The sequence below is a fragment of the Narcine bancroftii genome, chromosome 11 (assembly GCF_036971445.1).
Source record: "Narcine bancroftii isolate sNarBan1 chromosome 11, sNarBan1.hap1, whole genome shotgun sequence".
In the NCBI taxonomy this organism is placed as follows: domain Eukaryota; kingdom Metazoa; phylum Chordata; class Chondrichthyes; order Torpediniformes; family Narcinidae; genus Narcine; species Narcine bancroftii.
Window position 1 is genome coordinate 103,923,905 of NC_091479.1, and position 15,310 is coordinate 103,939,214.

The 15,310-nt window shown below is 47.4% G+C and overlaps 1 protein-coding gene across 4 annotated transcripts in view; it reads left to right on the forward strand.

Moving 5' to 3' along the window:
* Positions 1-13,659: 13,659 nt before the first annotated feature.
* The window catches only part of LOC138746261 (uncharacterized), a 121,590-nt gene continuing 119,939 nt past the window's right edge, over positions 13,660-15,310 (forward strand). For all 4 annotated transcript variants that reach the window (XM_069904380.1, XM_069904381.1, XM_069904382.1 and 1 more), the window contains exon 1: positions 13,660-14,034. In XM_069904380.1, the coding sequence (XP_069760481.1) occupies positions 13,693-14,034 (342 nt within the window). In that variant the 5' untranslated portion in view covers positions 13,660-13,692. The remainder of the gene's footprint in view (positions 14,035-15,310) is intronic.

The window sequence follows — 15,310 nt, forward strand, 5'->3', positions numbered from 1 at the left end:
CTTTGATGCCCTGGCTAATCAAGAACCTACCAATCCCTACCTTAAATACACCCAATGACCTGGCCTCCACAACTGTCCATGGCAATAAATTCCACCGATTTCCCTTTGGCTAAAAAAATGTCTCCACATCTCTTCAATCCTGAAGTTGTGCCCTCTTGTCCTAGACTTTCCCACCACGGGAAACAACCTACATTTACTCTGTCCACGCCCTTCACCATTCAAAATATTTCAGCGAGATTCCCCTCATTCTCCTAAATTCCAACAAGTACAGGCCAAGAGCTGTCAACCTTCCTCATATGATAACCCTTTCATTCCCAGAATCATCCTTGTGAACCTGCTCTGAACCCTCTCCAACGTCAGCACATTCTTTCTTAAATGAAGAGCCCAAAACTGCTCACAATCCTCCAAATGAGGTCTCACCAGGGCCTTATAAAGTCTCAACATCACATCCCTGCTCTTCTGTTCCTCTTGAAACGAATGCCAGCATTGCATTCCTCAGCTGAATAAATTGTGTGTTGACGGGAATGGGTCTATCGCATTCGCAGTATCGAGGACCCGATACAATGGTTACAAGATAGGAAGGGTGGAGTATTGTTTTTTGATCAGAATATTTCGGTCAGCGTAACATCGAGGGCTGATGGGGCTGTACTGTGCTGTAATGTTCTGTAGGACAGAACCACAGACCTGAGAGAGAATGCAAAGAGTTGGGTGAGAATTTATCTGGACAAGTCCTTATCTCTGAAAACAATGAATTTACAACAGTAAAATATCAGTAAGTACAGAATACTGGTAAGTGGAGTTAGTAGTGAAAGAATAAATGGATTTTTGAATAGAAGGGTGATGGAAACAGGCAGGAAAGTGGAGTTGATTCCACAGCCGGATAAGCCATAATCTTGTTTAATGGTGGAGCAGGTGTGATGAGCCGAATGGCCGACTCCTGCTCCTATCTCTTCTGTTCACTTGTTAGCTATCATGGTTATGATGGGCCAAAGGGTCTCTGTGCTGCACAACTGCGCCTCGAGGGGGAAGGTGCAATGGATGGAGACACCTTCCTCCTTGAGGCGCAGTTATACAGCACAGAGACCTGAGGCAATCCTTACTTCAGTCGCTGACTGCGTGGAGTTTGCACATTCTCCTTGTGATCACGTGGAACTCCCCCTGACCACAGGTCCACAGAGCAGGGAGACACTCCCTTCAGTCCATCTTGTACCTGTTGACCCAGCTGCTGCTGCGAGCCTGCCCTTGGCCCATGCGCCTCTAACCTTGCCTCTCCACATGCCTGTCCAAATGTCTTTGAAATGTTCCTCTACCTGCCTCCACCATTTCCTCTGGCAGCGGTGACACCATTTGTGGTGGACAGAGTTCGTTTGCATTCTTGGCCACCATTTCCACCAATGGCAACTCTACATCTACATACAAAGGTCAGGTTTTGCATATTCAACAATTCACCTATCCGTGCACTAATTGGTTATATGGGATATTGGTGAGAATCTGGACGATGTATTTGGTTGTGAATGAATTGGAAGCAGTTTCAACAAAGTTTACTAGACTGATACCTAGAATGGGGAGAGAGGGGGTGAGGTCTTTAAGAGAGGCATAGTTTGCATAGCAGTTAAGGCAATACTGCTACAACCCCAGTGACCGGGGTTTGAATGCGGCATTGTCTGTAAGGAGTTTATACGTTCTCCCCGTGTCTATGAGGGTGTCATGCCTTGAAACATTGGTTATGTATCTATCTTTGCTGTATAAAGGACACTGACCTGCTGAGTTTCTCCAGCAGTGTTTTTACTTCACCCACGTTGTCCGCAGGCTCTCATGTTTTACTCCTACATGCGTTTGCACCCAGTGTTCCAGCTTCCTCCCAAAACGTATGGGGGTTGTTGGTTAATTTGGGTGTAACTGGTCAACACAGGTTTAAAATGGCTTCCACCATGTTTTAAATAAAATAGAAAAAGCAGATGTCAAAACAGCTCGGCTTCCATTCTCTGGACTTCAGAAGATTGAACCGTACAAGATCCTCAGTGGTGATAAGGGACTGGAGGGGAGAGGAAGTTTTCTTTTTCTCTTTTAACAAGAATCTGGACCTTGAGCTCACAGATTAAAAACAAGGAGTCATCCATTTAAGTGTAAAAAGAGTAAAACTTTGCTGAAGGGCTCAAGCCTGAAATGTTGGTTCTGTATCTTTATCTTTGCTGTATGACCTGCTGAGTGTCTTCAGCAGTTTTTATAAGTCGTCCATTTAAGGTAGGTAGAGAGCAGCAAATTACCAAGACTCCTTGGACACCACCTTCCAAGCTCACCGCCACTCCAGGCCACAAGGACAAGGGTGTTGGAAGCATGTTGGATACACCACCAGCTGGGAGCTTCCCTCCCAGCCACGTACCATGTGGTCTGGGCAGTGCGTTGCCGTTCCTTTGGCTCCAAATCCTAGCAATTTCCAGAGCAACCTTTGTCTGTATACCCAGACCCAAGGAGTGCAGTGGTTTCTCAGCTGCAATGAAATGCTGGCTCAGCCCACATCCATGGAAAACAAATGCAGAGCTTTTTACTTCATTCATTAAGAAAAATGGGAGCATCGCCGACAAGTCCAACATTTATTTGAATTTAAATTAAAAGAATCTCGGGGTTGTATGTGATGTCGTACATACACTGACAATAAATCTGAACTTGAATGATTGCACGATCTATGGTCTTGGTGGGTCAGTGGAGAGGGCACATGATCATGGGGCTGGATAAGATAGATGGAGATAAAAATTTTTCCACTGGTAGGTGAGATGAGAACTGAAGGCATAGCCTCAAGATTCAGAGGACAGAGATGAGGAGAAACTGCTTTTCCCAGAGTGGGTTGAATCTGTGGAGTTCGCTGCCCATTGAAGTAGTGGAGGCGACCCCCAGTAACTATGTTTAAGACAAGGTTGAATGGATTTTCTACATTGTGGGGGAATTAAGGGATTTTGGGAAAAGGCAGGTCGGTGGAGATGAGCCGATCATCAGATCAGCCGTGATCCGATTGAATGGAGAACCAGGCGCGACGGGCTGGATGGCCGATTCCCCCTCCTACTTCTTAACATTCTCATCGCAAGATTAATGTAACGATGGATCTTCTTCTCCAATGAATTTTTATGACAAGCCATCACCAACATTGATGCAACTTTTGTCTTCCAATATTTATTAAAACTCCACAGCCAGCTGGGATGGTAATCAGGCCTTTCTCAGTGAATAATGCAGAGCACGAGTTAAAGCCTCTGGATTATTCAACCAGTAACATGACCACCGGATCCCATGGAGTTGACTTGTGTTTTAACAAACAAAGAAACATCACCTGCAGTCCAGGTGATATGCAACCCCTTGTCCTCGGAACCGTAGATCAGTGACAATCAGTGTTCCTTTCACTTGGAGCTGGGGCTCGGCAGAGAAATAAGATTATGCTGCAATTAAACCTGTTTCAGCCGCTCTGATGAACTGCTTGGGATCCAGATGGCTGCCTGCCAGATTCAAAAGCCTCACTTCTGGCCAAATAAAGACGGAGGTCCTTGTGTTTAATGCAAGCAACAGCTGCCTGCAGGTAAATACCAGCCAGTGGAGGACGGCAAGCAAACCAAGTCCTTGATGTAATGATAGAAAAGGAGGCAGCTGATTTGGAAACAGCAAGGTTCCCCAAGGAGCAGTGAGATGGAGGAGTAGATAATCCTCTCTCGACAAAAGAGAGTCTTGGGCCTGAACCTGTAGGAAGTCTGGAGTTCTTCACAGGAACTGTCCAGGGGATTGAGCTCAAAGTCTCTGGGAAATATTTCCCCAGCTCTGAGATTGGGGTGAGAGGGCGTTACACCACACAAGGGCAGAGATGTGATCTTCTCCAATGCATCAGGGATGTGTGGAGTGATCCATGGCAAACATGCACATTAATGGGGTGGTTTAGTGCCACACGATGACATCACCAGTGACCTGTGTTCGAATCCAGCACTGTCTGTAAGAAGTTTGTATGTTCTCCCTGTGTCTGTGGGCTTCCTCTGGGTGCTACAGTTTCCTTCCACTCTTCAAAACATACGGAGTTTGTAGGTTATTTTGGGGGGGGGGGGCACAGGCTCGTAGGCTGGAATTACCTGTAACCATGCTGTATGTCTAAATTTAACATTTTATACAGTGCCTCCAGCATCCCAAGTGCTTTCACGGGAGCAGTGAATAAAACTTGCTACCAAGTTACCTGAAGAGAGATGGGAGAAGTTCTTGAGCTGATTTAGGTTCTGTTTAAGTTCCCTGAACTTGTTTCATCTCCTCATAGGTTTATAAAATTGTGAGGGGGGTAGATAAGTGTCATAGTCTCTTTTTCCCCAGAGTCGGCATAGGTTCAAGTTGAGAGAGGAATGATTTAACCAGGACCTGAGGGGCACCTTAATCACATAAAGGGCACAGGGTGTGTGGAACGTGATGCTAGAGGATGTAAAGGCAGGGTGAATTGTGACATTTGGACAGGTCCATGAATAGGAACACTTTAGAGGAATGTGGGCTAAATTCAGGAAAAGCTCGTTCAGCGCAAACACGGTTCAGCATGGCACCCTTGTTGGCCAGTGACTCGGGGTTTAAGGGATGTTTTAAAGGAGGAAAAGAGAGACAAGGAGGCTATTCTGATTCAAGAGGGAACTCCAGAGCTCAAGGTGCAAGCAGGCTGCCAGAGTGAAGGTGATTTGGAATGTCGGGCTAGGATTGGAGGTTAGTGAGATGGCACAGAAGTGTAGGGAGGGGGGTTGGTGGTGGACACAGAGAGGAGCACTGCCGAGCCCTGGGCTGGTTGACGACTGGAAGATGAGGGAATGGTGTTGGTTAAGGGGACAACAGTCTTGGGTGGGGGGGGGGGGCTGCTGAAATACGCAGAGAGCGACCCCCAGTCCTCTGAGCATCTCCCTTCACCCCAGTGAACTTTGTGATCTCTTTCTCTTTTGCGGAACGTCACAGCGTGAAATCTTTCAGAACGAGAGCAGCAGAGAGAGACTGCAACAAAGACAGGGCAAGGCTGTCTCTCATGGCATTTGCTGGTGTTTCCCCTCCTGTGGCTCATCCATCAGAGTAAACCTGACCTTCTCCAAGGGCCATGTGCCTGTATTCTCTTGCTGTTTGACACCCCTGTGAATGCCTGCGAGAGGAGCAGATGGTCACTCAACACTCCTTCACAGTCTCTCAGCTCTGCAGATTTAAAATTTAAAAATTTAAATTTAGACATACAGCCCTTTCGGCCCATGAGCCCGTGCCACCCAGTTACACCCAATTGACCTAAACCCCCATACATTTTGAACGGTGGGAGGAAACCAGAGCCCCCGGGGAAAACCCACACAGACAAGGTGAGAATGCACAAACTCCTTCCAGTATTTTCCATTCCTCTGGAGTATTTGATGAAGTACGCCATTTACACAGGTCCCCCCTGTTCACTGACTTAGTTCAGTACGATTGGGTGTAGGGGACCGATGGCCCCCCCAGCCAGGTACATCAGCATTATCCAACCCACTCTGTGCCTTGACGTGTGAGTGGCCCTTGTACGGAGGGGAAGTCAAACTCAAAAGTCAGCAAACACTGTGGTTGAAGTAAATCGACAATGCTAGAGAAGCTCTGCAGGTCAAACAGTGTCTCTATGTAGCAAAGAGAAAGACAGAATGAAGGCTGGAGCCCTTCATCAAGGTATGGGAAATTATCGGCAGGCACTCAAATATACTGGGAGGGGGTCAGGGAAGAAAGGTGCACAGTCCCACAGGCAGGTGGAAATTTGCGCATTACAGGGAAAATTCAAGAGCTTGATAGCTGTTGGGGGAAAAAACTGTTCTTAAACCTGGAGGTTCTAGTTTTCAAGTTTCTGTACCTTCCACCCGAAGGGAGCAGCGAGAAGAGGTTGTGACCAGTGTGATGGGAGTCCTTTATGATGTTGGCCGCCTCCTTCATCAATGTTCGGGACATCTACTTAGCAACCCATTGTAAATGCTGGTCCATTGGTTCCCGATAATATCACGTCAACCTTCAACAAGTCTCACTGAACCTACAAAAATGGACTGTCCTTTCACTTTCACTGATCTTATGTCCAAGATAAAACAAACAACAAATACTGGAGAAACTCGGCAGGTCAAACAGTGCCTTTATGTAGTAAAGGTAAAGAAACATCACCAACGTTTCGGGCTGGAGCCCTTCTTCAAGGTATGGGAGAACATGAGAGATGCCCAGATGGAAAGAGGGAGGGGGGGTGGTGAGAGTGGGAGATGATGGGGGGGAGGGAGGACTGCAGGAAGAGGGGGGAAGAGTCTCGGTTTGGTGGAGAGAGAAAGGAAGTAGGAATTGGAATGACTAGTTAAAGGTGGGGGTGGGGGGGAGGCAAGCTGATTAGTGGAATGCAGTGAACTCTGTTCATGCCCTGGGGCTGGATAAAAAATGAGGTGTTCCTCCAATCTGCAAGTGGTTAGGGTGGGGTAGTGTGAAAGGCCATGGACCGATGTGAGCTTGAGAGTGAGACTCAGAATTGGAAATGGTTGGCTATGGGGAGGTCGCTTTGTTGTGGACGGAGAGGAGGTGCTCATGGTGTCAACAGAATCCTTTGTTTTATCTCTTATCTCCAAGATAGATGCTGTGCCTTTTCTGTTTGGAGTTCAGATTGCAGTGTTTGGAATTGCTATTTCAGGGTACAAGACAACTTCAGCATAGCATTGGTAGGGGTAATGTTGCACTGGTTTTACACAGGGGCTCTGACAGAAGTTTATTGTTTCAGATCTAGGATTAGATTGTTGTGGAGCAGGTTTACATTGTGGGCTGAAGGGCCTGAACTGTGCTGGAATGTTCTGTTTTAGAAATGTTGTCCAGTGTTCCTGCTTCAGTTAGTCTTCTCAAATCGGGCCATCTCAGAAAGAGTAGCGGAGTGGTGGAGCAAGTCAAGCCACTGCCTCTCAACCCCAGAGATCCAGTTTCGATCCTGACCTCAGGGCGTTGCCTCTGTAGAGTCTGCACGTTCCCTCTGTGACTGCTCGGGTTTCCTCTGAGTGCTCAATGGTGTGTGGGTTCATTGCCCGCTGTGGATTGCCCCTGGCATGTAGGTGTGTAGCAGAATCTGGGGTGAGTTCATGAGAACGTGGGGAGAATAAATAAATGGGATTCGTGTAAATGGGAGGATGGTGACTTGTACAGGGGTGATGGGCCAAAGAGCCTACTCTTTGCTGTGATTCCATCAAAGTTCATAAACTTCAGAGCAGGTCTAAGGTTGTACAGCTGCATTGGGATAATATTGCTCTACTTTGTGCCCCCGGTAACCCTGTTCCTCCCCAATCAGGAGGCGTTTCCCCAGAGTAACCTCCAATTCCTGCAGCCCTCTGTCACTGGTTGCCACAGCAACAGTCCAGACAAGCAGCGATGCACTGACAGATACCAGATGTACACTTAATACGTGACCTATCGTGGACACTCAACACCTCCTCACTCGTCAGGAAGGCGCAACAGTGACTGCACTTCCTGAGAAGACTGAAGCGGGCAAAGCGGTCAACCTTCCACAGGAGCTCTAGCAGGAGTGTCATGGCCATCTGGATCACTGAGTGGTACGGTTGCTGCAGAGAAATGGATCAGAGTTCAATCCACATAAACACGGTGGAGAGGATCATGGAATCTCCCTCTCTTACCCTCCCTTCCCCCCTGCCCCCCCCTCCCCATCCCATTCGATGTGATCTACTGGGATCATTGTCTGAAGCAGCCATGCAAAATAGTTGAAGACCCCCTTCCACCCTGCACACAGCTGGGAAGAGACCGGAGTTTCAGAGCCAGCACCACCAGGCTGAGGATCAGCTTCTTCCCACGAGCAGTGAGAATGCAGAACGACCAAAGGAACTGCTCACACTGACCCTCCGAGACTCGTGCACAAAACAATGTTTATTTATTTAGATAAAATACTTGTCCTGCATATGTATTGTTTGTATGTGTGTTCTGTCTGGATGTGTGTTTGCGTGTTTTGCACTGAGAGCCGGAGAACGCTGCTTCATCAGGTTATACTTGTACAGTCAGAATGCAATAAGCTTGACTTATACTCCGATGCAGAGCTATCAACTAGATTCCTGGCCCAGGCAAGTCTGGGTGGGGGTGGGGGGGGGGGGGGGGCAGAGGCTGTGTCTCATTTCGGTTTCCAGGCCTACAACAGGCTGATGCCTCCTGAAAACCCCGCTGCTGTAAATCAGGACGAGCAGCAAACCTCCCCTCCCCGATCTGCCGAGCATCTAGGCTGCCTTTTAATTTGCGAGCGATCAGCGGACAAAGCTGTCTGAACTCGTGCCTCGTCATCCATCCCCACACGTCCCCTTCCTGTGCAGAAGGAGAGCTGTCTGTCGCAATTAATGTCTCTCGATCCATGCAAGCCTCCTTCCCCTATTGCCCCTGACAGTGTTGGGACCTGGACTGGTGTCTCATCAATCCTGTGTCCCCTTCTATATGTGGTGGAGCCCAAACCCTTAGTAAAGATACAGGACCACTTTAATGGAACCCAAAATGCCCTCTCCTGATTCCTCAACAAGGTTCTGACGTTTCAGAGAGAGGTGCAGATGCAAGTGATAACTCACTCGAGTTCAGCTCAGTGGGGGCTAATGCAGAAATGTGCGAATCATATTGTGTTTAGTGTTCGACCAGCAAAGTGACAGATTGATAGGAAGGACAAATAGCAACATGCTCAGCACTGGCCTGCGCGATTGGCTGCCAGGAGACAAGCGCTGTGTTTGCTTCAGGGGTAATGGTGCCTCACTTTGGCAGGGGCAGTCCAGGTCAACATCCCTTTGTTTCCCATTCCCGTAGTCAGCAGTTGTTTCCTCAATAGAACTTGGCAGATTTTTGTTCCACAATGATGCCACTTCCCTGCTTGGAGCTGTGGTTTGTGCGTCTCCCTCGGTCTATCCCAACACATCCATCACAACATTAATAACCCTTCAAGATTCAAGATCATTGATCTTTTAATGTTAATAACCCTTCAAGATCAAGGGCAGCACAGTTAGTGCAGCAGTCAGTGTATCTCTGTGGCAAAGAGAAAGAATTGGTGAATTTTATCACTATATCGATGGAACAAAGCAGATCACACTAAAGGGTGTTTAATTCCTGGAATGTTAGTTGAAAAATAACCGGGTGGCACAACGCTGCTTCAGCGGCAGCAAACAGGGTTCCTATCCAGCGCTGTCTCTAAGGAGTTTGTACGTTCGTTCTCCCTGTGTCTCCATGGGTTTTCCCACAGTTCAAAACATACAGGCCTTGTAGGTTAATTGGGTGTATATTGGGCGGTATGGACTTGTGGGCTGAAATGACCTGTTACTGTACTGTGTGTGTCTAAAAAACAAAATCAGATTATTACTTAAGCAGTTGCAACATACTGCTGTGCAGAAGGACTTGGGAGTGCTCGAGCATGAATTGCAAAAGGCTGGTTGGCAGGGGCAGCCAGCTCTCAAGAAGGCAAATGGAGCGTTGGCCTCCATGCAGGAGGGATTGAATTTAAGAGCAGGGAGGTTCTGCTGCACGATACAAGGTACTGGTGAGGCTGCATTGGAGAACTGCGTACAGTTCTGGTCTCCTTACTGGAGGAAGGATAGACTGGCTTTGGAGGGGGTGCAGAGAAGGTTCACCATGTTGATTCCAGGGATGAAGGGGTTGGCCTATGAGGAGAGACTGAGTCATCTGGGACTGTACTCACTGGAATTTAGAAGAATGAGAGGGGATCTTGTAGAAACATAAAATTGTGAAAAGCATCGATAAGATGGAGGTAGGCAAGTTGTTTCCATTGGTGGGGGAGACTAGAACTAGGGGACATAGCCTCAAGATTCAGAGTAGTAGATTTAGGATGGAGATGGGGAAGAACTGCTTTTCCCAGAGGATGGTGAATCTGTGGAATTCGCTGCCCATCGTTAATACCTCAGTGAATAGATTTAAGATAAGGTTGGATGGATTTATACCTAGTAGGGGAATTAAGGGATCTGGGGAAAGGGCAGATCAGCCATGATCACACTGAATGGTGGAGCAGGCTTGACAGGCCGAATGGCCAACTCCTCCTCCTGTTTCTCATGTCCTTGTGTTCACACGCCTTTGCATCTCCAAGCGGCATCAAGCAACAACTGCAGGGCCCGCCTCGGGACTTGCGGCTGCTGCAGGACGATGAAGGGATGTGCATTGTTTGGCTGCTGCGTTGCCTATGGTTACGGTAGGCCTTGCAGTTTCTCTTCACTCTAATTTAAAAGAGAGAGCTCGTTAATATTTACCATTGAGAAGTTTTTTTTTGTGATCACGAGCTGAACTTAAAATATCCACAGCCATGGGGAAGAGGGGGTTGCAGAATAAAAACACTCATCCTGAGGATTTGATTGAAGAGTTTGATAGGCTGTGTGGTTTCCATAGTGTTCCCCTCAGATTCCCCCCTTTAATGTAATTAGTCCTGAGATTCATGAATGGAATTGTTGATTCATGGTTATTATCAATTGTTGAGCTGAAAGGTCTCTTTCTCGATTTCTCTATCTCGACCATTCAATGGCTCGTGAAGGGACAAAGCTCAGTCACACTCGTTAATACTTGACAGCGGACTCTCTGCAGAGGTCTCAGATGCCAAAGGACAGGGTTCATCAACCAAGGTATCTCCAGAACTGCAGAGCTGACCCGTCATCAACCCGAGAAATATCTTCTACTTTGTGGATATCAGGGTTTAAATACAAGTCTTCGAGATAATTTCCTATAATTTTCATGCCACAGTTTGGACATTGAGAGAACAGGATGTCTGTGACCAGACATGAAAGGCAAACATGCATATTGATCAGGAGCTGTGTTACCGTGGCAGTGGGTGGGATGTGTTGTGTTCTGGGAGGTGGGTGGTGGGAGAGGCGAACGATGAGTTGCTGAGACTCTCTTGCTCCATCCTTCACTCTGTGGTGAGAAGTGTGCTGATCAGGTGCATCATGGCCTGGTGTGGGGTGTGCCAATACCTCTGAGCGTAAAGCCCTGCAAAAGGTAATGGACGCAGCCCAGGACATCACAGCCAAAACCCTCCCCAGCATCGAGAACATCTATGGGGAACACTGCCATCGGAGAGCAGCAGCGATCGTCATTCTGGTTGATAATCCCATTCTCCCACTAATTACCCCTGAAAACTATCCTCACCCACACAAAGAGGCAGAAGGATTGGTCATTAAGTTTGCAGATGATACGAAGGTTGTTGAAGGTTACAGAAGGATATGGACGGGATGGGCGGATAAGTGAGAGGTGATGCATTTTGGAAGGTAAAACCAGAAGGCTGAGCAATGGTCAGTGACTTAGCAGAGGGACCTTGGGGTCCAAATCCATACATCTCTCAAGGTCACCACACAGATTGATAGGATAGTTAAGAAGGCCTAAGGGACGCTGGGCTTCACTGGGAGGGGGATTGAGTTCAGGAGTCAAGAGGTCATGCTGCAACTCCACAAATCTCTGTTGAGACCACTCTTAAAGTATTGAGTCTTTTAAATGTCCCTATTGTTTCAGCCTCTATCCCAACCCCAGCAATGCATTCCAGGCACCCACTATTCTCTGTGTATTTTAAAAAAAAAAGTCACCCCTGATGTCTCTCTTAAACTTTCCTCCCCTCACCTTGTACAGACGTCCTCTGGTATTTGCTACTCTCACTTTGGGAAATGGGCATTGGCTGTCCACCCTATCTATGCCTCGCATAATCTTGTAGACCTCCATTAATTCACTTCTCATCCCTCTTCGTTCCAAAGAGAAAAGTCCCAGCTCTGCTAACCTTGCCTCATAAGACTTATTTCCCAATTCAGGCAACATCCTGGTAAATCTCCTCTGCACCCTCTCCATAGTTTCCACATCCTTCCAGTAATGAGGTGACCAGAACTGAACACAATACTCTTGATGGGCAATCAAGTGACTCCACGAGGCAGTAGATCAGAGTCAAAAGGCTTAGACGTTAGCTGGGGCTCAGAGAGCATCTGGCCTTGATCCGAGCAGGAAGTGATCTGGGATCAAGGTCTTGGGTCGGGACCTTTATTGGGGGATCTCCTGGGAGGGGTCAGAGGGAAGGAAGGGGTGGTCCAGGCCAGTACATTCAGTTATTACAGTGGTGTAATAACTCATACCACCACAACTCTTAAAGGTGGTCTTACCAAAGATTTGAAGAGCTGTAATATTACCACGTGACACCTGAACTCAAGCCCCTGACTCATGAAGGGCAGCACACCATCGGCCTTTTTTACTATCCTAACACCCTCCACGTCGATCTTGAGAGATCTATGAATTTGGACTCCCAAGGTCCCTCAGTTTTTTCATACTGTTAAGAATCCTGCCATTAACCATATATTCTTTGACCTTTCCAAATACATCACTTCACATTTAGAGCTCATTTTGGCCCAAAATGTTAACAGTTCTTTTTGTCCCACAGACGCTGCTTGACCCTCTGAGCTCCTCCAGCATTGTGTTTTGCTCTGGATTTCAGGATCTCCTGTCTCCTGTGACCGTCCAGCACCCTCCTCTGACTATGTTTCCTCTCCAAAGCTCTGAGTAGCGTCCAAGTGAATTCTCGCAGACCTCCTGCAGTGCAGAGTCCTTCAGCACAGAACAATTTTGAGAAATACTTTTACTTATCACCTCTCTTCAAGTTAAAAAAAAATCTCAGAAAGAATGAGGACAATTTACTGTAAGGTTACAGGACGTCATGGTTAGGTTACAGATGAGCAGCCATTTCTGCATCATTGAGAAGCTGGGGAAATTACATTTTAATGCAATCCTAGTGAGATTAACCCTTAAATGCTTGAAGGGTGCAGTGAGAGAGGTTCTGACCAGGGCATTGAGGGTCCTTTATAATATTGGCTGCCTATGGTATCAGAAGCAGGATTCGAGAGGGTGCTGAGTGCAAGAAGGCTCCTGAAGGGCCTTGCGCACTAAAGGCTTCTTCATCAATTCGGAGGTCTGGATCAGGTTGCCAATGGTTTGAACTGGACTGGAGTCTTCTGTGAATATGTGGGGGTGGTGGGGGGGGGAGTAGATTCCCACTGAGAATAAAGTTCAATTAATCACATTCATTCAGGAGCCTGATGGCTGTGGGGAGAAACGGTCTTGAACCCTGTTGGTGCAGGATTTCACACTCTTGAGCCTTCCCCGCACTGGGAGGAGGGGGAGGCGAGTACCCGAGGTGTGATGGGACCTTCAGTGTGTTGGTTGCCTTTCCTGGGTTGTGGGAGATGTTTATGGAGTCCGTGGAGCTCCTTGTGACTTTGACCAGAACAGCTGGGATGCACCCAGCAAGTCTGTCCTCAATGTAGAAGTTAATGAGGGATGGGGGGAATCATGTTGAACTTCCTTAGTAGAGGCACTTTCTTGACCATTGCTTCAACATGCTTGTCTCGGGTCAAGTCATGGGAGATGTTATTCCTAGGATTATCTTCAATGCCATTAATGTGGACTGGGGTATGGACCTCGCTCCTCTCCTGAAGTTAGTGATCATCTCCTCTGTCTTCTTGATGTTGAGAGAGAGGTTGCTATCTTGCACCAGTCTCTTTCCTGGTGTCGGAATGGGTTACATTCTGCAACAGTCAGGTTCCTGCTCCTCGACCTTTATCAACAACCTGCATTCCTCTCCAGTTTAACATTGACAGACTAAAGTTGATCTAAGAACACAGACCGCAAATATTTCAGTGTTCTGTGGGTGATGACTGTCCCCCAGCTGAGTAACTGTTTATGGCTGAGTCTGTGCATGATGAGCTCATCTTCCCTCTCTCGTTTTCCCAGTGTCTCCGTGAATGTTCGCTCTTCATCCACCTGTGGACAGAGATGAGACCACACACCTTAGGATGTGCACCGCTCCCTCTCCATTATCAGCCACTCAGGGACAGTCCCAACAGCAAGAAAGGAAGGATTCATCATCGGTTTTGGGACAGCTTCCAGTGCCCGAGTACAGGTCTGGGAAAGAAGGAGTCCTGGATCTATGGGCAGCGGCGTGTTCACCCACCGCAGCCTCTTGCATATGGCAAACATACTAAGCAGCCCCAGTGTAACTCAACCAAAGTCTGCACGACCCAGGTACGTGGAAAGGCACCACCATCAGTGACTAATCGGTGTGTGTGTATACGTGTGTGCATGCACAACTGGATGCGGATGTGTGTGTGTCTGTGTGTACTTGTGCTTTGTTTGTATGTGTATACATGATGTGAATGTTTAAATATGTGTGTGAGCTTGGGGTGTGTTGGGGGGGATTATGTGTGTGTAGGTGTGTATGAATGAGTGTGTTTGTGATTGTGTGTGGTTGTGGGTATGTGAGAGAGAGAGGAAGGGAAAGAGTGACACTGAGAGACAAGTATCCCTCGAACACATCTGTAGGTCTTTGAAATGAATACTAAGTGGTTGGCCAGTCATTTATGGTTATAAATGAGGCCACGTCCATTGTACACAAGTTCTTCTCTTTTAGTGCTCTTTCTTTAGGTTGAAACTCCTTCCAGGGCCAGTTCAAGGATCTGTAACATAACATTTATTCAACTTCCTCTGCCCCCGCCCCCCACCCCAACCCGCCCCTTTGCAAGGACCCAAATGTTGCCACGGTTCTGATTATGATCAAGTTAAAGCTGCAAGGCGTGAGGGCAAATGTGGAAAACCATCCCAGGCAGGAGCATTACCCTACCATTTAGGGTTTGTTTTGAGGTCAGGGACTCATTGTGAGGCATCTGACCCTCGATAATCTCAACTGGGCAACAATGGCCAGTCTCTCTCTGGAAGAAGTTAATTAAAGACAATTGGATTTTCCTGCTTACATTTGTCTTTGAAAAGGCCAGTGTTTCACTGCTGATGTTATTGGCCAGAAGGCATGGAGGAGCCTTTGTCTGAAACTGAAAAGGTATCACAACTCTGAAGGTTTCTCCTGATTCATTGCCCCCACTGCCATGATTCTTCCCTTCGATGGTGGAGGACATCTCTGACAGGTTTTTAACAAGGGCAGTTAATCAGTAGACCTCACAAACTGAACACTCATCACAGAAAACATTTGAAGAGAACCATTCTTTGAACAAAGGATTCCAACAGAGGTTCCAACTGAGAGCTTGTATAGTTAAAAGGTGTGCACATGGTAGGGAGAGAGGAGATACCAGAGAGTGTCTCCACAGTGGAACAATGCTGTCCAGATTTAGCTCTTCATGAAAGTAGTATTTCTTGTCTTCCCATTGTGATAGAAGGATATGCTCGCTGCCTTACGCAGAATGCACTGTTCCAGACGGGGAACAGTAAGGTCTGTGGGTTCATGTGCACCACTTGTTGACTGTGCTAATGCACAAAGGTGGTGGAGAAACTCAAACAGCAACCATGGGAA